The sequence below is a fragment of the Sarcophilus harrisii genome, chromosome 1 (genome assembly GCF_902635505.1).
Source record: "Sarcophilus harrisii chromosome 1, mSarHar1.11, whole genome shotgun sequence".
NCBI lineage: Eukaryota > Metazoa > Chordata > Mammalia > Dasyuromorphia > Dasyuridae > Sarcophilus > Sarcophilus harrisii.
The window spans coordinates 415594971-415619085 of NC_045426.1; the positions used below are offsets into that span (position 1 = coordinate 415594971).

Consider the following 24115-nt stretch of genomic DNA (forward strand, 5'->3'; position numbering starts at 1 on the left):
AACTTAGACTAGAAGCACATTTATTTTGTGAAGAGGATGGCATGTCCTTGATTCCAAACTATCTTATCCTTTGTGAAGGTCAACATTGCTATTGATCATTTGGGGATGCAAAAGCTGTCACATTTCTTTGAGTCAAATTTTGCTAAGTTAAAAACTAAACTGTATACAAATAAAAAGCTAATTAAAATTATTCAAATAAAATTTTTAAAAATACACATATCCATTTATATTTCTCAGTGTTTCTGTCTCATTGTCTCTGTATTTATATTTGCCCTTTGTTGATGTTTTTGTCTATATCTGTCTATCTCTCCTGTTTTTGTTTGCCTCTCTTTTCTTCTCTTCTACCATGTACTTTTTTTGTTTCCATGAAAGTAGAAATTATCCCAAAGTTCTTTATCCAAATGTTTATCAGTTATCAGGAGTCTCTCGACCTCTCTTAAGCAAAATTGTCTGTTTTGTCCATGTCCATATCTCCCTTAAGTAACCCCTAGGAGATAATTCACATTGTGAACATTCCATAGCAATTTTATTATTTCAAACTGTTTCCTCTAACTTTATTCTACTGGGCTCTCTTCATCAAACATCACTCAAGATGATTCAAATAATGCAATTCTATTTAAGAAGTATATATTAACCTCCATAATAATGAAGTATAAAAAAGACGGTTTCTACCTACAAGGAACTTACACTCTATACAAAGACAAAAGGTAATTGGGAGATGTAAGTTGAACTTCAAGATGTATGCTGAAGTGCAAGTCTCATGTTTAGGAAGTCCTCTAGGAGTCAAAAAAAGGAAGAGATCAGTGGGATTGTCTAATTACAAAAGAATTCTTGGAAGAAATAATATGAAAATAAGCCCTATAAATGTGTAGGAAAGATAAAGAAGAGAACTGGGGGAATATAAGAGCTGGCAAAAATATTGGGTTTTTTTCTCCTAATACTCTCTCTTTTTTTTTTTTCAGATTTGGAAACTAAACCAAAAAAGCCCAACATGATTTATTCAAGAGCATTACAGTTAGGTGAAAATAACATGAGCAAAGTCCCAGAAGCAGAGTATTACAGAACTAAATATGCCTAAATATATCCCAAAATATATGGCAAAGAATCATGCAGTGTTTCTGGTTTGTCATTTATTTATAATTATCTTCCACTTTCCTCCATTATAGTAGATAGTTAGGTGATCAAAGATAACAGATTGTAGTTCAGAAGAGAATCTTTCCAAATCAAGCCTGTCTTTGATAATTATGTGTGTTAATTAGATAAAATGTAGATGGTTCTTGTCCACATAAACAAGCTAATGTTTTCACTAGTGTTTGAGAGCCATGTGATATTATAAATATACCCCTGAATCAGAAGCTAGACAAATAGATTTGAGTCTCAGAACTGACATTCAGTAACTGTGTAATAGTAGGAAAGTTGTCTTACCCATATGAATCAAAATTTATCACTAAAATAAGAATAAATACACTAATTCTGTCACTGACTATGGGGAATTCCTCCTATCTTAAAAATATTATTCTAATATAAAATAACTTTTTATTTCCTTAGAAAAGCTTTGATTTCATTCTTGTATTGAACTTCTTGTAGGGAGTACTATTTGCCATTACATATTACACTGTCTTTGAAATATGTTTCAGAGCAGCAGTTTATTACCTGTTTTTTAGACATGCCCCCATTTGGCAGACTGGCAAAAACTATGAACTTTTTTTATGGTAAGTAATTAAATATATCAAATAAAATATATAACATAGCAAAAGAAATTAATTACATTAATATTGTAAAATGTGATTTCCTTTTCCTATTCAAGGTAATGGACCATCAGCAATGCCATCACCAAAATTTGTAAAAATCCATTCATTAGAATTTATTGGGACACTGATAAGTTCTTTGACTTTCTCAGTCTCTAAAGGGTCAATATATACCCTGGACATTTCTCTATCAATTACATTTTAAACTATGGAAAGAAGGAAAATAAAAAAAAAATTGCACCAAGGAATGTGTAAAGATCACATTCTTGTAAAGAGCTACACACACATACAGCATTTATTAAAATTAATAAATGCTTAACCTGCATTAATAGAAACATTATTGATTAATAAAGTTGACAATTTTCTGGTATTTTGTCTTCTTCAAGCCATATCTGAATGATTTTTTCTAGTTTGCAATGTCACTTTTTAAAAGAAACATTGACACACTGGAGAAAATCTAAATAAGGTTAACAGGAATATTGTAGAAAAATATGTTATACAGATGTATATATGTGTGTTTATATATATACTATACATACCTACATGCATACATATACACATACATACATACACAAACATTCACACACAAACACTACACATAAAATTTCAGTTAGGATTTGTTTAACACACTGAACTTAAGCTTATACAATTGAAGAGAATATTTAGGGGGGGATTGTGTGAATTTGATTAATAATTCAAACTAGTCACCTCAAAGCTTGAGTAAACTGGGTTAGCCTAAAACTATTCTATGCTCTACTATGTAATGTGGAGTAGTTTTTCAGGTGAATTCTATTTAATTAAAGTTCAAAACATGTTTATTTACTGCCTACTATGTTGCTGTCATTCTGTTTTGTGCAAGCAATACAAAGATGAAAAATGCTTTAGCCACTGTCCTTACAAAATGATAGCACTAATTAGACTTGAGTTTTAAAAGATTCAAGAAAAGTGACCATCACTTCAGCTATCAAGTTAAATCTCAGCTCTTTTATAAATTATTATAAACAAAGCCTTCTGTAAAGTGAATCTAGAGTTCAGGCAATGCCAGGCACTGAGTGCCTGGGAAGTTCATCAAGGAAATCTGAGAATAAATTTTTCATGATATATTTTTGAATAAGATAAAAAGATTTAAGGATTTGGCTGAATAAAGAACTGTTTACAGATTAAATTTAGAGAGGAGTTAATGGACTGAAATCCACGCACAAAGAGGTTGTTAGTGAGATCCCCAGGGTTCTGTTCTTGAACTAAGTTTATCTAATATTATGAGTAATGACTCGGAAAACGGCATAGGTAGAATGCTTATTAAATTTGTGCATGGCATAAGGCTTGTAAAAATGATAATATATTGAAAAATAAGAATTGGAATACAAAAGCATCTTTAAAAGTTTATTGGGATTGACTTGGATCACTGAACTTCTGAGAAGAACCAAATCTTTCATAGTTAATTAATGTACTTTCTTGCTATTACTGTGTACAATAAATTCCGAGTTCTGCTTGTTTCGTTCAGCATCAGTTTATGTAAATCTTTCCAGGCCTTTCTAAAATCAGCTTATTCATCATTTTTAGAGAACAATAATACTCCAATACTTTCATATATGTCAGCTATTACTCAATTGATGGGCATCTATTCTTTTTCCAATTCTTTGCCACCACAAAAAGAGCTTCTACAAACATTTTGGCACATATGGATACTTTTCTCTTTTTTATGATTTCTTTGGAATTCTGACAGACCCAGTAGCTACACTGATGGATCAAAAGGTATGCTCAGTTTTATAATCTTTGGTTCCAAATTACTCTCCAGAATGGTTGGATCATTTTGCAACTCCACCAACAATACATTAGTGTCCCATTTTTCTCATACCCCTTCGAATATTTATCATGATCTTTTCCTGTCACATTAATTAATCTGAGCAGTGTGAGATGACACTTCAAAGGTGTTTTAATTTGCATTTCTCTAATCATGAGTGATTTAGAGTATTTTATATGACTATAAATGAATTTCTTCATCTGAAAATTGTTTATATCCCTTGACTATTTATCAATTGAGGAATGACTTTAATTCTTATAAATTTGACATAATTCTTTATATATTTTAGGAAATGAGGCCTTTAACAGAAAAAAACAGTTTGAAAATTTTCTTTCCCAATTTTTTGCTTCCCTAATAATCTTGACTGTATTGGTTTTGTTTGTGAAAAACCTTTTTTTAATTTAATGTAATCAAAGCTATCCATTTTGCATTTCATATGTTCTCTAGGTCTTCTTTAGCCATAAATTCCTCCCTTCTCCAAAAATCTCATAGCTAAGCTATGCCTTCTTCCTCTAATTTGCTTGTAGTATTACCTTTTATACCTAAATCATGTACTCATTCTGACCTTATTTTGGAATGAGGTGTGAGATGTAGGTCTATGCTGAATTTCTGACATATTTTTTTTCACTTTTCCCAACAATTTTTGTAAAATTGTAAGTTTTTATCCTAGAAGCTGGAGTTTGGGGCTTATCAAATACTAGATTTATAGTCATTGTCATGTGTAGCATACATATTCTACTGATTCACCATTCTATTTCTTAGGCAATACCATTTGATGGTTTTTGATGATGTTGCTTTATAATAGTACTGGTCTGTACTGCTAGGCAACTACCTTTCATATTTTTTTCCACATTAATTCCCTTGATATTCATGACCTTTTATTTTTCCAGATAAATTTTGTTATTATTTTTCTGGCACTATAAAATAATTTTTGGCAACTTGATTGATATGGCATTGAACAAGTACACTAATTTAGATAGAATTGTCATTTTTATTATATTATCTCAGCCACTGGAAGTCTTTTAAGTGGAAACTAAATGATCATTTTCAAGGGAAGATTTAGATAAACCATGTATTTGAGTCAGATAGTCTATGAGGTCTTTTCCAATTCCACTAGTATATATATGGTTCTGTTTTGAAGTAGTTTGGGCATTACAAGGTACTAGGGTTTTAGAGCTTTGAATAGTTTTATACTTCCTACATGCTATCTTTCCTATAAAAAAAATCCTAGCCTATCCCATATGCCAAGTATCAAAGTGGTATGAAAGTTTAGTCCCTTAGGCTATTATCTCCTACATGTAGTCATTTTGCCTTTAATTCTCAGTTTTCTCAGACAGGTGCTAGGATCACTTTCTGCTCATGTCTGCATAGACTTTCTGTCTATTTCTTGATAAACAATATATTTCTCATTATTTTCTTATGCCTGACTCCACTTAAATAAAACTTCCTTCACCATAGAAACCAGGCAGCTAAGTCTTTTTATGAGCCTAATCTTCTAGTCAAGAAATATAAAGTACGCATGTCTCTAATTATTGTCCATGATCTAGAAAAGGTAATGGAAAAGATTTTCAGTCCCTTGGATTACCTAGACATCTGAAGCATGAAAAAAAGATAATACAGACCTCCCAAATCAAAATAAAATGTTAAAAAAAAGCAGAGCTTCCTAAAATAAGTGTATAAAAGATGAAAGAAACAGCAAAACCCACAGTTTTATTGAGGCAGATATCCCCATTATCAGGTATCCTATCTTAAATGATTCTATTCTATTCAGATTATATACACACATACAGGTATATGCTTATAATGTAACTATATATATACATACATATACACACATATATATATATATATATATACACATACATATATAGAGAAATATATGGACACATTTATACAGGTACATATGTAAGAAACACCTGTATGTATTATTATTATTCAGTAATTTTCAGTTGTGTTTGACTTTTTGTAACCCCACTGGAATTTTGGGTTTTTTTTTTTTTTTTTTTTTTTTTGGCTTGGACAGAGTGGTTCCAGCTCATTTCATTGAGGTCCACAATCATACATCTACTAAGTGCTTGAAGTCGGCTTTGAACTTCTATACAGCAGATAAAAAATAAATAACACACACACACACATACACACACACATATCTGTGTGTAAATATGTGTATGTGAATATTGTACTTTAAAGTTTGCATGTATTTTATATATGTGTGTGTATATGTGTAAATATATGTACGTATGCGTATTATGTTTTGTGTGGTATAGGTGACTCAGTGTGTGTCAAATGCTGAAACAGTAATAATTATAATAATAATGAATGATATGTATATAGATATACAGTATTTAAATTTTGAAAAGTACTTTAAATACATTATATACTATGGATATGTATGGGTATGTATACATATATATGATATAAAAGCCATTGCCTAGAAAAGTTTTGAAAAAAACGCAAGATGTCTAATAAATACTTGCAGAGACAAAGAGAATTGAAGCCCCTGTTGTATATGGCACAAGTCTTCTTGCATCAGTAGGAGGTTATTGTCTCTTATTATTTCTGTCTAGAATTATTGGGCCAAAACATACTTTCCTAAAGCCCCCTTGAGTCAAGTTCACTATATATTAAAGAGCAAAATCCTTGGTTACTGAATATAAGATTATATTATCCTTTGGTGAAAGGTAAAGCTATTTCTGGTTGCTATAATTTTTCTTCCAGTTCTTTGAAATGAGGAATCAATGAATCGACCTAGAAAATTGATTGTCTTGACACTTAGTGCCATATTAAATTTTTTTCTCCCTCAAGCCCACCTGTGAACAATTTTTGTTCATGGCAAAAATAAAAGAAAAATAAATGAAACAACCAATAAATGAATAGTTGATGCACTCTAACTGTGCAGTAAGACTAAAATGAATTTCAACATCTTCCAATTTATTCAATTGCATGATTTCAGCATTACTTAAAAAAACTTTTATAGTATTCATTTTCTTTTTTTTTCATTTTATTTATAAACTTTTTAAGATTATAATGACATCACTATGAAAATTTTTAAAACAAATTCCTTCTCAAGTGTTCAAACCCTATTTAACACATACATGACCTCTGTTAGTTTCAGATATGGACAAAAAAGAAAAATTGGATGCTCATTTAATATAATGAATAAAAACCTTTATCACTCTGTACCTCTACCATAATGAACAAAACTTTGTGTTTTGTTCTGAGTCCAGTTTCAATTTCATTTCCTCAAAATATTTTATAACTAAATGGAATAAAGTGCAACCTGCAATTAGACAAATCATGACACAATCAACAAAATACATGCACTTTTTCTATTTTCTTCATATTTGCTTTTTGTATAAATGACACACCAGTCTATAATAGAGAGAAGGGCTTATAAAGAGGGACATGTCTATTATGTTGTCAGAGCATGAAAATAGAGAAAAGAGTTTTGAGAACAACAAAATTTTAGAGCAACTATTAAAAATTAAAAATCCTGTCTTTTTCATTTTTTAATTGAACTTTTACTGAAAGGGTAACTTGACTGAAAGGATAAATCATTCTTCCATTTCTGCTCTAAAACAAACAAAAAAATAAGATATTGTAAAAATACTTAACAACAAATATATTATTAGAAAAAAACAACTCGTTTATATATTGTCTTAATTTTTACAAAGCTATTGAGAAATATCATAAGTATTATATATATAATCTTATTTGATTCTTGACATAATGATTTTAAGATAATTTCCCTCTCTTTCAATTCTAAGTAATGAACCTAAACTCTAGAGGACAGCTGACTATCATTTCAGATTTTAAAGGATTATCTCAAGGACCCTGGATTTCTAGTGTTGTCTTTTATGAGCTAGACCTATTATATTCCATTGATTTATCAGTCAGAATAATTAACTTTTAGAAAGGTTATTTACTTAGCAGATAACATCTCTCCAAAGGTAGGGTATTCTTTCCCTTTATACATAATTTCCCTGGGGAGAGTGAGATCAAAATTTTTAAGTGCATAGTCAAAAACTGAACTCTCAGTTCCTCATTATGAGAAGCCTTTTTCTTTATTTGAATTCCTTATAAAATTCCATTATGTATAATTGCAGGGCTCTAAATTCTGAAGCTATCTTTTCTTAAAGACCTTTCCTTATTCATCCCTGTCTCTCAGTTACAATACAGACCTTGCCACCAACCACCATTTCAAGATTTCTCTTACCAATTCCGAGGTAAATTCTGGATCTACCAAATTTTCAAAGTTCATAATGTTGTAATCAGGTCAGTGAGGCTGGGCAAAAGAAGAAATTGTCCCCCCCCCCCACCCCTCACTTCCCATATTCCCTGAAGAATTCTCTCTCAAAAGTCTTTCAGCATTGGATCCCATCACCTCACAACTGGGATATTGTTGGAATGCTTCCTAAATAAGTGCCTGGAGTATATCTGACCCCAAGGTCAGCACTAAGATTCCTCACATAAAAATAACTAGATTATATTTAAGATCCTTTTCAGGTATAAGATTCTAGTATTCTCTCTTTTATTAGCTAAAGAGAATATAGATCATCAAGCAGGGTTAGATGATGAATTTTTATAGCATTTTATGATCTTGAGTATTCAGTTATTATAGGCTATCCATGCACAACCTGGAGCATAACCTGGAGTCAGAACCATCTTCCTGTCATCATTTTCCTGAATTTAAATCTGGCCTCAGACACTTAATAACAGAGTGACATGAAAGAGACACAACCCTGTTTCCCTCAGTTTCCTCATATGCAAAATGAGATCAAGAAAGAAATGGCAAACAACTCTAGTACCTTTTCCAAGGAAAATCCAAACAAAGAGTCAGATAAGACTGAAAAAAAAAAGGCTTTCTCTGTCTTTAGGAATTGTTTATCTCTAATTTCCCATTAAAAAAATAACCAAAGTTTTCTTCCCTTCTATCTAATGAACTGTGTATAATCCAATACCCTGATTTTTCATGTGAGGTCCTGTTCCTAATCCCCTTTCTAATTTTACTTAGCTCTCTCTTGGATCCCATAGTAAATCATTTCAATGATTCCTTTTCTAGTACCATAGAATTCCCACCACCACCACCACTTCCCTTTGACCTTTCCCTAGGCCCCACCGTTACTCCTGAAAAATGCTTTCTGTATTTCTGTGCTGCTAAGAACTTAGAGAATTATTATAAACAATGTAATTAGATCTAATACAACTATATACAATTCAATCATAACCAGCTCACATGTCTGGAAAAAAATTTTATTCATAATACTATGAGTCCACATCATATTCTTCAGGGTGGTCTTAATCTTTACTAACTCCTAAATTATATACATAGTCTGTAATAACTCATGAAAATTACTTCTTTTAATTTCAGAAGAATTAAAATAAGAACAATCATCAGTTTTCCCTGTTCATTTCAATTCCAAAATTTGGCAGGAAAGACTTCTCCAAATGAGTGATTAAATGGTAAATAAGTTCACATTAGGGAGTTGTTTAGTCAAAAAACACTTATGTACTAAGGATGTACTTGGCACTCTGCTAAATTTGGGGTATATAAAGAATGACAAATGACAGTCTTTGCTTTAGGGTAAAGCAAATTTTAAAAAAATCCAAATTTATATAGAGATTGAAATTTTGACCCAGTACCTTCAATGATGCTTTTTCCATTTCATCCTTTTGCTTAAGAAAATGTTTATCTCTGTCATGTATAATAAATGCCATCCCTTCCTCTCTTCAAATGCTGAAAATCATAAAAAATCATATGTGAAAAAAATGTTTGTAGCTATTCTTTTTATGGTGGCAAGAAATTGGAAATTGAGGAGATGTGCAGCAATTGGTAAATGTCTGAATAAGTTGTACATAAATGTGATGGAATACTATTGTGCTATAAGAAATGATGAGCAGGAAGATTTAGGAAAATATAAAAAGATGATAATAAAATATAAACTGATAATAAACAATGTGTACATTCTGTACACAGTTACAGAAAGATTCTGTGATGATCAACTATAAAAAAAAACAGTACTTCTCAACAATATAATGATCCACAATTCCAAAAGAATTGCAATGAAAAATGTCGTTCATATTCAGAAAAAGAACTATGGAGACTGACTGTAGATTGAAATATCCTAGTATCACTTTTTGTTGTTGTTGTTGTTTTCTTCCTTGTGGTTTTCCCTTTTTATTCTGAGTATTATTTCAATGACTAATATAGAAATATGTTTAGAATTACTATTCAATCAGATTGCTAGAGAGGAAGGAAGGAAAGAAAGGAGGGAAAAATTTGGAATTCAAAATATTACAAAAATGAATGTTGGGAACTATCTTTACATATAACTGAAAAAAAGTAATATTAAGTGAAAAATAAAGAGAAAGAAAAGTGCCCTATCTTCAAAATCTTGGTTTGATTCCTAAGTAATATTTCCTCTGTATATTGATCAAAAACCATACAAAGAGGGGAAAAAAAAAGTTTGTTTATAGCCTAAATTCCTGCTTTAGCTTTGCTCTTCTGAATTAGATGTTTTGTTTGTGTGGTTTCAGTTTCTTTCTTTCTTTCTTTCTTTCTTTTTTTTTTTTTGTCTTTTTTGAGGCAATCAGGGTTAGGTGACTTGCTTAGGATCTCAGCTAGTAAGTTTCTGAAGTCAAATTTGAACTCAGATCCTCCTGACTCCAGGTTCAAAGCCTATTGAATATGTCACTGAGATGGCCCACAAACTAGTTGTAAATCTCTAATCAAGGATTCAGAACTTGAGGTTCTTGAACTTTCTTTTTCTTTTTAGTGTTAATAATTGTTTTAAATATGTTTGGTTTTCACTGCAATTGTATGTATTTTCTTTCATGTCTTTAAAAATAATATTTTCATATTATTTATATTATTTTTAGAAGGGCTCTATAGGATTTTATAGATTGCCCAAGGGTTCTACAACACACACACACACACACACACACACACACAGACAAGAGAGCCAGAGAGACAAAAAAAGAGGATAGACATTTGCTAAAACATACAATAAGTATGGTGAATTGGTTAACATTCACTCAGGGGTGCTTTGTTCAGTACTTTATGCATTGCATCTATAAGATTTTCCAATTAGCAATTGTCCAGGCCCAGAATAAGCCTTAATTAAATGTCTTAAATTTCTATCCAATTAGGATTTTTAATAAATGATATGGTTTTCACTTAAATGAGATTATGGAATGTGGAAATCTCAGCTGTTTTCTTTTCCTGAACAAATTTTATCTCTATTATTTTCTATTCTTTCTGCTTCCTCTCCATTCCAATAGGATGAATGTCTCTCCTTCTTTTCCAGGAAAAGCCCTCTAAAAGTTTTTCTTCATATAGCTACTCCTAAGTTCCTCTAGAACCTTATCTTCCATCCTTTCCATTTTCAATTCTTCCCTCTCTACTAGCGTACACAATACATTAAATCAAATATCTTCAATGACAAAACTGACATTCCCTCAATCATTCTGTCACCTCCAATTCCTATAATATAATTTTTCTCTCCTTTGACTTCTAAACTTCTCATAAAGGTCATCCACACTAGTTGTTTCCATTTTTTCCTCACTGATTCTCTGACCACATAATTGTTAAATGTAATTTTTAAAGTCATTATCATTCTTGAGATTTAGATAGAAATGGAAATTCTCTTTTCATTTTGCTTATGTGATATTCTAGCTCAACAGTTCTATATACTTTCCCATAAACATTTTTCCATGTCTATAGTAATCTTTTTCATTCAGTACTTTCCTAAGTGCAAGATTTCCTCAAGAATTTATATTTTCTCTTTCATAATTTTATGATTCCATACATCTTATGTTTAAAGCCCAGATATTTATATTTCCATCCTGGACACCCATTCCACGATTGCATATTATATTAATAAACATATACTCGTTATTTATAACCTGTACTCTGTTCTTTTTTCTTAATTTCAATATGCCTAAATCTCAGCATATCTTCCCCTATTCTCTCACTGCCAAAAAAAGAAAACAAAATCAAAAACCCTTTGGGTTTTTCTGAAGATGTTCCTAATCACAAAATCTCAAAATTTGGTTATCATTGTTGCCCCTAAAAATCTATTACTTTAGATATCACCTTTTTGGGGAGGGAATCAATTAGTTTTATAAAATTAATGGTTTCTTCCTTTTTTTCTACTATTTTAAAGGATAACTCTTTGACAATAGAGCAAAGGAAGTAATAGTAAAATAACTTTGGTGAAATACAAAAATATAATAATTTATTGATGTTAAAATTATATAAATTCTTTCTCTTCTGTTTTTCTCATATTCAGACCTTCTCCCCTCCATATTCATTGCTATTATCTCAGCACTGATCTGTATTACCAAATGTCAAAACCACACTCTTTTCTATCCTGAACTTTTTAAGGCATTTTCATGGTCTCAAGTTATTACCCAGAACTCAAATCTTCTATTGTACCTCACTTATTATTAATTAATTTTAGCTTTTCACAAGACTGTTCAATTTTTCCAATGATCCATTAACTTTCTTACTTCCAGGTCTTTATTTATATTATTGGCAAGTAAAACATAGCTTCCCAAATCGTCCAGCTTTATGAGCTTTACCCTCTTCCTTCAAGATCTAATTCACACATTAGGTCCTTTGTGGTCAATTCAAAGAAAAATATCTCTCCCTTTTATGAATAATTAGAAGATTTTTGCTTTTTTCTACTCATATATGTTACTTACTTCTTTGTGTTACAGGTTTTTTTTTCCTCTTCTTTTGCCATCCAACCAAATATGTTAAAGTTTTGTGAAATTAAGATCATGCCTCATTATGCATCATGTTATCACATACTGCTTTGCATATAATAGGCTTTCAATAAATATCGAGAATAACTGAATCTGTAAATTTTTGAGGGCTTCAGACTCTTTCTTCAGACAGTTTTCTATAAACAAAAAACTTTTCTATAAAATCTAGCTATAAAGGAAATTTTAGCCTTTTACAAAATATTTAAGTTTACAAAGTTCTTTTAAATTCCTCAAAACACCCATTCTCATACCATATCATATTGTTGTTTAATTATTTCAATCCTGTCTGACTCTTTGCCACCCCACTTGGGATTTTCTTGACAATGACACTTGATTGAGTTGCCATTTCCTTTTCCAGTTCATTTCACAGATGAGGAAACTGAGGCAAACAAAATTAAGTGACTTGCTTAGGATCATACAGCTTTTAAATGTATGAGGCCAAATTTGAACTCAGGTCTTCCTTACTTTTAGGCTCAATGTGTTATCCACTGCAACATCTAGCTGTACCATATCATATTACCTTATGCATTCTTTGTTTAATCATTTGCTTAAACATCTAGTGTGTGAGTGGCACAGTGCTAAACATTCATACAGAGTCCCTGATGCTGATCAAAATACCAACACTAAAATGATTCTATATTTTTTTATTACCAAACTGTATTCATCTGTAATTATCATGACAAAAGGTTTTTTTGTTTGTTTGTTTTTTGGGGGTTTTTTTAGGAATACCTATAGACTGAATAGAAATATTCTTCAGACAAATATGTTTAGAAAGGATAGCAAGATAGTCCATATACATTTAGACTTACCTTTCCTACATATTGATAATCTGATCCTGTATATTCTTCAAGTAAGAAAAATTGATTCCACATCCAACCACGTTTTTGACGGTGTAGCACTTTTCCATCTCTCCCTGATGTGCGTGCCTTCACAACTTTTGTTTGGGGCTCAGAAGTCCTTCTAAACAACATCTCTGTAGAGGAGAAGTTTGGCAGGTACACCCAGAGCAGAAATAATAATATAACTCTATATATTGTCATAGTGCTCCAATTGCTGACAGGTCACAATGTGGCTGATGGGAGAACAGCAATGTCTTTCTGGACTGCTTTTTGATGAGTTTCTAGTAGATAGGGTATCCAATTATTTTCCAACAGTTAATCATTATTTTATTCATATTTCCCAATCTTTAAAAATAAACAGAAGAAAATATACTGTCAGTTGAAAATATTATGAATAATTATATGCAACTTCACATTTAAGTTCAGAGTTCATTTATTTCACACAGCTGATAATGAAACAATGGTTTTTATTCCATGTGGTAATGATTTATTTTGAAAACCACAATTATATGCTAATGATTATAAGAATAGAAAAAGCATTAATGTAACTAAACCCTTTAAAAAGAGAGAAAAATATAAAAATGAGTTTTTGTAATTGATCTTTTCCAATACTACTTATCTTAGACAGTCTTAAAAATAATATTTAAGATAGAAGCAAGGTTAGAAAAAATCTTAGGATTATATGATTATATTTAATTATATGGTTATTATTTTAATATATAAAGGTGCATCTTTATATAAAAAGTGCTTTCCACAAATATTCCATCTAAATAAAAATATTCATGAATTGTCATATTTTAAATGCATTAAAGATACTATTAAGTTATGCTAAATAAAGAATTAAATAATTATAATGTAATCCACTAAAAAAGTGATAAATTTTATTCTACTTATCTCTGCTTAGGTACAGAGGAAGGATTCAGTGAAATTTATTAGTCCTCATATCTCAGGTCAACTCCATGGTAAAAGGGAAATAGGTCCCAATCTGTTAAGAGTACCAGAGCATCAGAGATAATGTTATCAATAAACAGGACCATAATTCAAAATATCCATAAATCAATTGATTTTCATGGGGTCAAGAATAAAGACTAGATATAATAGCAGTGAGTTCAAGTTCTATGGGGAAAAAATTACAATAGAGAGGAACTTAATTTAAATAAGCGTATTGTTAAAAAGAAGAAAAAAAAAATCTGGTCAAGCAGAGGTTATGCAGAGTAGCAGCTCAAATGCAGCAAATAGCTGATGAAAAATGCTTAGACTTCATACAGAAGGACCAAAGCCCAGAATAAATGACCTTAAAGGCATAGATTTGTATAGTACAGAATTAAACAGTAGGATTATTAAATGACAAGAGAAGTCATTCTTCCCTATTTTACTTAGCTGCAGATATGATATCATAAATATCATAAATAAATATAAATGTCAGGAATATGTTATGACATATCTTAACACATATGGTTTCAGTAAATCTTATTTTTGTTTGTTCACATGTATGTTTATATGTTTACATATGCTAAAAGGAAGGTTCACTTTTGTCTAAAAGACTGAACTCTATTGTTAATTCACATTGTTTCTATTCCAGTGCTATCCCTCAACTTAATTTATAAGTAATCCAGTATTTTTCATTAAGTTTTTATCAAGATGCCCCAAAGGATAATCAAAATTATTGCAGAAAAAATGAATAATGATTGAAATAATAGTTCCTTTGGGTGTAATAAATAGCAAAAGAGAGCATCACACTCATCAGAGGAAATAAAACATTACAGAAACAAACCCTCTTATTAAAACAAATCTTAGGATTTAATACTTGGAGTATATAAAAGGAACTCAATGCATTAGGCAGTCTTAATGATAAAAGAAAAAAAGGATTTTATTTAATTTGAAGGCATGACAAAAAGAACCTAAAGTTTTCTGAGTTTTCTTTGCATATACTGTTAATAATCTGAGGACCATTTTCTGATAATATTCTTTTGTCTAAAGAGCTATCTCTATATATAAGTATCTTGTGGCTGAGACTGCTGTGCTGTGAAATGATAATTTAATACTACATCTAAGCAATAAAATTCCATATTTGAAAAATCTCTTACTTAAAATGTTATAAAAAAAGTAAATTCCCCATGAATCCTATCTTAATGTGGTGATTAAAATTGAGGTGTTTATTCATTATAAATATACTCTCATAAGTATCTAAAATCTAAAGAGCAGGTTTTTGATAGACCATGAATGACTTTTAAAAATTTGTTAAAAACAACTATGGGAACCTGTGATATTTTTTTTCCCCCTACTTCAAATTTTAAACTTTAGTTGGTCAAATTGAAATTGCATTTACCTGATGCAAATCTTATGGGATAATATATAAATATATGTAGTTATTTAATATTCTGTTATTATATTTTAATGGTAGGACATTTATTTAGAATTTTTAAACAATGGAAGGAAGTGTACAAATCAGATAATATTTTGACATAATAAAGGGTTCAATTTATCTAAGGACTAAAGTTCTCTTGATTTCACATTTTCAAAAAAGTTCTTGTATAGCTAAGTATATGCCCTATTTTGCATAATATGTATAATTATCTCAATATTCTACTCAGAATTATCTTTGACTCCTACCTCTTTCATATCTCTTGAGAAATAATCCTGTAAATGTTCCATTTCTCAGATTTAATTCTTCTCAGAGCTATCACTTTAGCTAAAGCTCTTAACTTATTTCTTCACTATTAAAATAAGTTCCTATCTAGCCTCTCCACATTCAGTTTCTTCTTTCAACCTAACCTACCAACAGTGCAATAGAATAAAGAAAAACTGAATTAAGACAATTTGACTGAATATCCATTTATGTGTAGAATGTTAGACTAGATGTCAGGAAATTATTCAGTCCTTTTTCAGTCATTTCTGGCTTTTTTTTTTTTTTTTTTTTTTTTTTGGTAAGGACACTAGTTTGGCAGTAAAAAAATAAATGATTTAATTTTTACTTCTCCAGTTCAATTTACAGATAAAAAATTGAGGCAAACAGAATTAAAGGACTCGCTGTAGATTTAAATGATTTTGCTCAAACACTAACTCTGTGATGCTGGACAAATCACTTAATTTCTCCAAGCCTCAGTTTCTTCAGCTGTAGTAACATGATAAGGTTGCATTCAATAACCTCTAAGATACCTTTCATTCTATTGATAATCTTTAGTCATTTGCTACCTAACTTTGAAGGAGTTACTTCCCTTTTCTTTATCAATCAAGATGTAAGAGTAGATTATCTCCACTGCAAGTATGCTGGAGTCAGCTCTAACTGGCTCCCAAACCACTTGTTAAATTTTCAGTGAGAACATTTACTTAGAAATCAACAAAAGTCACAAATGAGGGCTTGATTTATTGTTTAGCTAGTTGTTTATTTGAGAAAATGATATATCCTGACAAAATGTCAGTAATGCAGATTAAATTTAAAAGTACATACCAAAGAATATCCCTTTCCCTAGTCCTCTCCACTTAGTTTTTTTAGCATTTACCAACAAATAACTTGTTCCCTTCAGCTATAAATCCTAGTTCACAAATATATCAGTTTGGCCTTCAACCAAGAGGAGGAAGAGACAGAACCAGATGAAATAATTAAAGACTGGATCCTAATGAATTGATAAACATAACCACAGAGCATATTACCCTTTTCTGTGGGTATTCTGATTTGCTTGTTTATGGTTGTATCCTAATGTGACTGTTTATTGCATCTGTATTTACAAAATTAGTTCTCTAAAAGAAAATATTCAGTGAGTCTAAATGCTTAGGACTCACTCAGATAAGTGTAAATTTTATCACAGCAAAACTTATCAGTTTCTAAATAAGTCTTGGATATAGTGTGACATGTTCCAAATCAAGAGGAAAAAAATGAAACTCAGGTAACATTTTTACAGACTGGATGGTCCCTCTGTGTTTAACAAACTATAGTCAAGAAGGTTACCTTGAGCATGGATTGTGTATTAACATTGCTGAGTTCCCAAGGGATCAATCACACTCTTTATAACAATGATCTTTCATTTCCTTTGAGGTACAGTCATTAGAGGTAACATTTCTAATGCTGCACAGTAGTCATATAATATCATTACATCATTATTTAGCCCTTGTTTGTTGTTTATTGTTGTTGTGTGTTTTTTTGTTTTTAACATTTCTTAAACTAGTCCATAAATTCTTTGAGGACAGGGCTAAAACATTATGCATTTTATATTCCTTATAGTGCCCTTATATATTGTAATATATATAGCAGTGTACATAAAAATTCTTTGAAAAGATGAAAACTTTTTTTCAAAAAAAAAAAAGACTTTATGATTCCTTGAGATATTTTTATAGTATTTAAACTGTCTTTCTTTTTTGTGTTAAACTGAATTCCCTTATTTTGTTCTCAGAAATTATGGGCCTATTATATTCTACATGAGGCTTTCATAAGGTTGAAGAATTATTAAATCATCTCTCAAGCTTTTCTACTTCACTTTTCCCCATAAAATTCCTATGATGGTCCTAAACTTATAATCATCTTTATAGCTCTCCTCTGAATGTCTTCCAAGTTCTTTCCATCTTTCTTTGCTATGGAGACAGGAAATGGACAGAGAACTCCGATAAAGATGTACAATGGGGAAATAATGGGAAAATTGCCATTTACTTTCTACAATCTATTTTCTCCTTCAATTTAATACTCTCCTTGTTTTTGGCAATATCAGCACTATATTCCTGCTTCAAGGTTGCTTTTATTTTTCTTTCTGCCATAGTTTCCATCATACTTTTTAAATTCCCATCACACTAACACAAATACTAAATTAACTTTTATGTGGCAATTAACAACTTATAATCGTGTCTACTGCATATGTGTGTGCACATATATGTGTCCATTTATATGTATAATGCACACATTTAGATCTCAAATCCAGTATACACACATACAAACACACACAAGTATGCAAGCACATATATATATATATATACACAAGTATATACACACATATACACATACATATATACATACACACATCCATGAGCACCCATACATTATTCTTTCATCATTTAATTCATTAACAGAAAACATGTTCAAAAATTACTGCACCTTGGACTAATATTTTCTCCTACTACATTTTAAATACATTCATCCATGGAAATTGAAATCATTTTTGACAATGTAAAGAACATACTATTTTCTATTGTTGAAAAAAAAAAGAGCTTCTCTATACCACCATGAGTTTGAAAATTCAGAGAAATCATTAGCTCTTTATTCTCTCTCACAAGACCAGTTTTTAAGTCTTTGTTGATTCGGCTTCTTCTTCCACATGCTTTCTCCTTTCCACTAAAAAGGCTTCAACCCCAGTTGAGACCCTTTCACTTCTGTCACAATTACAAGAACCTACTACCTCTTCTCTCTAATTCATGTCTTCCTGATTCATGAAAGTCAATAGTTGCTGTGCTACTTCTTTCTTTGAGAAAATCTGGGGCTCCCAAATGTTTCTAAGGCAGACATGAATCTACATTGATATTACCAAGTGGCTCTGGCTTGTCTTTCCAATCATGTTATGCATTATTTCTTTTCATGTACTTAGTGATCTAGGCAAACATATTTATTTGACATCCTTTTAATGTGGAATGCCTTCTTCCATTTTAAGCCTTTTGCCAGGTAGATCCCTATGCCTAAAGTATATTCCCTCAACTCCACTGCACAAAATTTCTAACTTCCCTCAAAATATCTCTAATTCTATTTCAAATGCAAAGCCTTTTATAATTCACATCCTTTATCCCACTCCCCAAAATTTATCTTGTTTTTACTGTGTATCTCAATCCTAATTATATTCTTTTTAAAATATTTATTTTTAATACACATTATTTTATGAATCATTTTGGGAGAGAAATTTCCCTTTTAGAGCAAAAGGGAAAAACCATGTAAGGAAAAAAAAAAACAGAAAAAAGAACTAAACATAGCATGGGTTGGTTTATATTTAGTTTTCTTAGATATTTTTCTGAATACAGATGGCATTATCTGTCTGAAATCTATTGGGATTGTTTTGGATCACTGAACCACTGAGAAGAACCAAGTCTTTCATAGTTGATCATTGTACATTCTTGTTGTTATTGTGTACAATGTATTCCTGTTTCTGCTTGCATCATGCAGCATCAGTTCATGCAAATCTTTCCAGGCTTTTCTAAAATCAGCTTGTTCATCATTTTTCATAGAAAAATAATATTCCCTAATTGATGGGCATTTACTCATTTTCCAATTCTTTGCCACCACAAAAAGAGCAGTTACAAACATTTTTGCACATGTGAGTCCTTATATTTTAAGTATGATTTCTTTGGAATGCAGAACCAGTAATGGCACTGCTGGGTGAAAGTGCACAGTTTGATAGCCTTTTCGGCATAGTTCCAAATTGCTCTACAGAATGTTTGGATCATTTCACACCACCACCAACAATGCATTACTATCCTAGGTTTTAACACATCCTCTCCAACATTTGTCACTCTCTATTTCTGTCATCTTAGCCAAACTGAGAAGTATGAGGTGATACCTCAAAGTTGTTTTAATTGGCATGTCTCTAAGCAATAATAGAAAACAGAGCATTTTTTCATATGACTATAGATGACTTGAATTTTGTCATTTGAAAATTGTCTCTTCATATTCTTTGACCATCTATCAATTGGGGAATGACTTGTATTCTTATAAATGATAAAGTTCTTTATATATTTTTAGAAATGAGACCTTTATCAGAAACACTGACTGTAAAGATTTTTTTCCCCAACTTTGTAGCTTTTAATTTAACCTTTTAATTTTGTTTCTATTGGTTTTTTTTTTGTGTGTGCAAAAATTTTTTAACTTAACAAAATAAAAGCTATCCATTTTGCCTTTCATAATGTTTTCTAGTTCTTCTTTGTCATAAATTCCTTCCTTCTCAAAAGATGTGATAAGTAAATTATCCCTTGCTATCCTAATTGGTTTATAGTATCATCTTTTATTCCTAAATCACATACCCATTTTGACCTTATTTTAGTATGAGATGTGAGATGTACGTCTATAACAAATTTATGAGATATTATTTTTCCAGTTTTCCCAGCATTTTTTGTTAAATAGTGAGTTTTTACTTCAGAAGTTGAGGTTTGAGGGTTTAACTAATACTAGATTACTATAAGTCTTGATTATTCATTATATCATGTGTATCTGATCCACTACTCTATTTCTTAACCCACGCTAAATGGTTCTGATGACTGCTGCTTTATAAGAGTTTTAGGTTTGGTACTGTTAATTCATCATCTTTTGTATTTTACCCCTTAATTCTCTTGATATTCTAGACCTTTATTCTTTCAGATGAATTTTGCTGTTATTTTTTTTCTTGTTTTATAAGATAATTTTGGCAGTTTAATTGGAATGGCACTGAATAAGTAGCCCAAACTAGGCAGAATTGTCATTTTTATTAAAATACTGATTATCACATATTAATATTTATTTTTAAATTTATATTTATTTATAATATAAATATTTTGTTTAGTTATTTTAAAAGGAATTTCTCTTTCTATCTTTCACTAATATACTTTGTCAATAACAAATGCTGATGATTTTTAGGGATTTATTTTATATCCTGAAGCTTTGCTAAAGCTATGAATTGTTTCCAATAGATTTTTGGATGATTTTCTAAGATTCTTTAAGTAAATCATCATATCATCTGCAAAGAGTGATAGTTGTATTTTCTCATTGCCTATTCTATTTCCTTTAATTTCTTTTTATTTTCTTTTTGCTAAAGTCAATATTTCTAGTACAATGTTGAATAACAGTAATGATAATAGACACCCTTTTTTACCATTGACTATATTGGGAGTGCCTCCAGCTTCTCTCCATTACAAATAATGCTTGCTATTGGTTTTAGATAGATACTGCTTATTATTTTAAGGAAGGCTCTCTTTATCACTATGCTCTTTAATGTTTTTAATAGAGATGGATGCTGTATTTTGTCAAAAGCTTTTTCTGCATCTTTTGAGATTACTATATGATTTCTGTTGGCTTTGTTATTGATATAGTAATTTATGGTAATAGTTTTTCTGACATTGAACCAGCCCTGCATTCCTGATATAAATCCCATTTGGTTATAGTGTATTATCTTGCTGATAAATTGCTCTAATTTCTTTGCTAATATTTTCTTTAAAAATTTTGCATCAATATTCATTAGAAAAATTGTCTAATTTTCTTTCTCTGTTTTAACTCATTCTAGTTTAGATATCAGTATCATATTTATGTCATAAAAGGAATTTGGCAGGACTCCTTCTTTACATATTTTTCCAAATGGTTTAACATAATATTGGAATTAATTGTTCCTTAAATGTTTGGTAGAATTCACTTGGGAATCCAATTGGACAAACCTAATTATCTAAATGAATAATGATTTCTCTCTTAATAATGTATTAGCTCCTTGAACATAGAGACTGTTTCATTTTGTTGTTGTTGTTGTTGTTGTTATCACCAGTACTTCACAAAGTGCCTCAAATCTGGTGGGTGCTTAATACTTATTGACTGAGGGAAGAAATGGATCTCAAGTCAAATTGTAAAAATCACCTTAAAAATAATCTACCTTTAAAAAGGAGATAACATATAAAGTGGAAATATATCTAGATTTGTAAGTAGCAAACTGATAACTCAAGCAACTTAGAATTCTATGCTTAGGGGTGACCTTCGGAAACTATATTAGCTTATTTGACCAGGTCTTTTTTTTTTCATTTGCAAAAATAAAATGTTGAATTAGATGATGCCAAGCCTTCCTTCCCACTGCAAAAAATATAGTCTTATAATTCTGCCTGAATAAAATTAAAAAATGGACAACCAGACAATAGAATCTTCACATATCCATTTTCTAAAAATAGAAACTAGGCAATCAGCCAAGGAATTAAACAAAGTTATTATACCTTTTTTCAGCAGCTCAAACTAGACAAATGATGAGTAATTTGGCTTTTTGACATTAAAAGTATTAACTTTTGGCCACCAGCTTCATATTAAAAAAAACATGAAATAAGAGGTAAAGGCAAAATGATAAAGGGCTAAGAAGAAATGCAATGAGTCCTCCCCTTCATCTGTTCCCCACAGCCTCCAAATAGAACTATAAATAAATTCTAGGAAACAAAATGCTGTGAGTCATTTTTCCCCCCAGACCACTTTAATATATAAAGATATACAAGGTTTTCTGTGGAAAAAGGGGAAAGTATCTGGTCAAAAGATCTTTTCATGTAGCATTCTAACAAAGGGAAAAGCTATGTACCAGAATAAGAAAAAGTCCCAGATGTAGCAGAGAGGGGCCTAATTGTGAAAGGTACAAAATAGGTGTCATCTGGCAGCTTTGTCCTCCACCACCCAAGTTCATGTTCCAAACCTAGTGGTACAATACCCAATCAAGAAATTAAAATGGACCAAATAAATCCTAAGATTCAGTGAAACAACAATAAATATTAAAACAAAGACAAAATAATTCAAAAAAGGAAAAAATAAACAAGGAATCTCATGACAAAAATGAATTCAGAAAAATGATACAGAAGAAATCTTTAAGAATAAGAGCAGAGACTAAAAGAGACACAAAGAGACAGACTACACATCATATTTCAAAAAATCATAAAATTGCTTAGATCTTTGAGAATCAGAAGAAAATAGAAATAGGAAAAATTCAATCATCACCTCCTGAACGTGAGCCAAATGAAAAGTCCCAGGAATACTATTATGAAAATCCAGAGTTTTCAGGTAAAAGAAAAGCAAAAGCAAAAACAAACAAACAAAAACATACCAGAGAAAGCAAGAATGAAAAACAATCCAAGTACCAAAGAGCCACAGTCAAGATCATACACAATTTAGCAACTACCATTAAAAAACAAAACAAAACAACAACAACAAAACAGGGAGAGCTTGGAATGTAATATTCTAAAATGCAAAGGATATTGTCTTATAACCAAGAATAAATTTATTCTTTGAAACTGAATAAAATCCTATTCATGGTCTCATATTATTATTATTATTATTATTATTATTATTATTATTATTATTGTTATTCAATGGTTTCAGTCATGACTCTTCACAACCCTATTTTGTGAAGTTGTGTTTTTTTTTGTTATTTGTGTTTTTTTGTTTGTATGCATGTGTGTTATTGTTTTGTTTTGTTTTTGACAAAAATACTAGACTGGTTTGCCATTGCCTTCTCCAGCTCACTGTATAGATGAGGAACTAAGGCAAAAAGGTGTTGTGACTTGTTCACAGCTAATAAATGTTTGAAGCCATATTTGAACCAATGAAAAAGTCTCCAATTTCAATTCCAGCACTTAATCCACTGTGCCACCTAAACTGCCCTATAAATCTGAAAAATGAAACTCTATGACATAAAGAACTTCTAAGCATTCCTGATGAAAAGACAAGAACTGCGTAGAAACTTTGAAGTGCAAACACATGAGTTAAGGGAAACATAAAAGGAAAAAGATGAAAAAAACAATCAGAAAAGACTAAACAAGGGGGAAAAATCTGTTTATTTTCTAATTTAGGAAGATGATACATTTATCTCTTCTAAAATCTATCATTATTGGCAGTTGGGGGAAAAGAATCTAATTAGACAGAAGGCTTGGGGGTGGTTCTATTATAATCTTATGATCTTAGAAGAAAGGGAAAAGAGAGGAAGCAGAATACATTGGATGAAGTGGGAAGTATATTAGGAAAAATTATTTCATACTTGTGCTATGCAAATCTATACAAAAAAATAGAATGGAAATGGGACATTTTTACCTTATTCTCATCTGAATTAGTCAAAAGAGAAAATAATATGCACAGCAGTATAAAAAATACATTTTACTTAATGGAGAAGTAGGATAGGAAGGGTAAAAAGTAACAAAAAGGGAACATTTAGGTAGGGTTTAGTCTTAAAAATTCACAGAATATATAAAAAATATTTAGAATTGCTTTTGTGATGTCAGAAAATTGG

The 24115-nt window shown here is 30.7% G+C and overlaps 1 protein-coding gene and 1 long non-coding RNA gene across 2 annotated transcripts in view; one reads left to right on the top strand and one right to left on the bottom strand.

Moving 5' to 3' along the window:
* LOC116420548 overlaps positions 1-1749 on the top strand; it is a 56369-nt gene extending 54620 nt beyond the window's left edge. Inside the window, exon 3 of the long non-coding RNA XR_004230899.1 lies at positions 963-1749. This is a non-coding gene — a long non-coding RNA (uncharacterized LOC116420548). The remainder of the gene's footprint in view (positions 1-962) is intronic.
* Positions 1-24115, bottom strand: part of CDH10 (cadherin 10) — a 287440-nt gene that overhangs the window by 178197 nt on the left and 85128 nt on the right. The window contains exon 2 of the mRNA XM_003759643.2: positions 13131-13505. Within this exon, the coding sequence (XP_003759691.1) occupies positions 13131-13361 (231 nt within the window). The 5' untranslated portion in view covers positions 13362-13505. The remainder of the gene's footprint in view (positions 1-13130; positions 13506-24115) is intronic.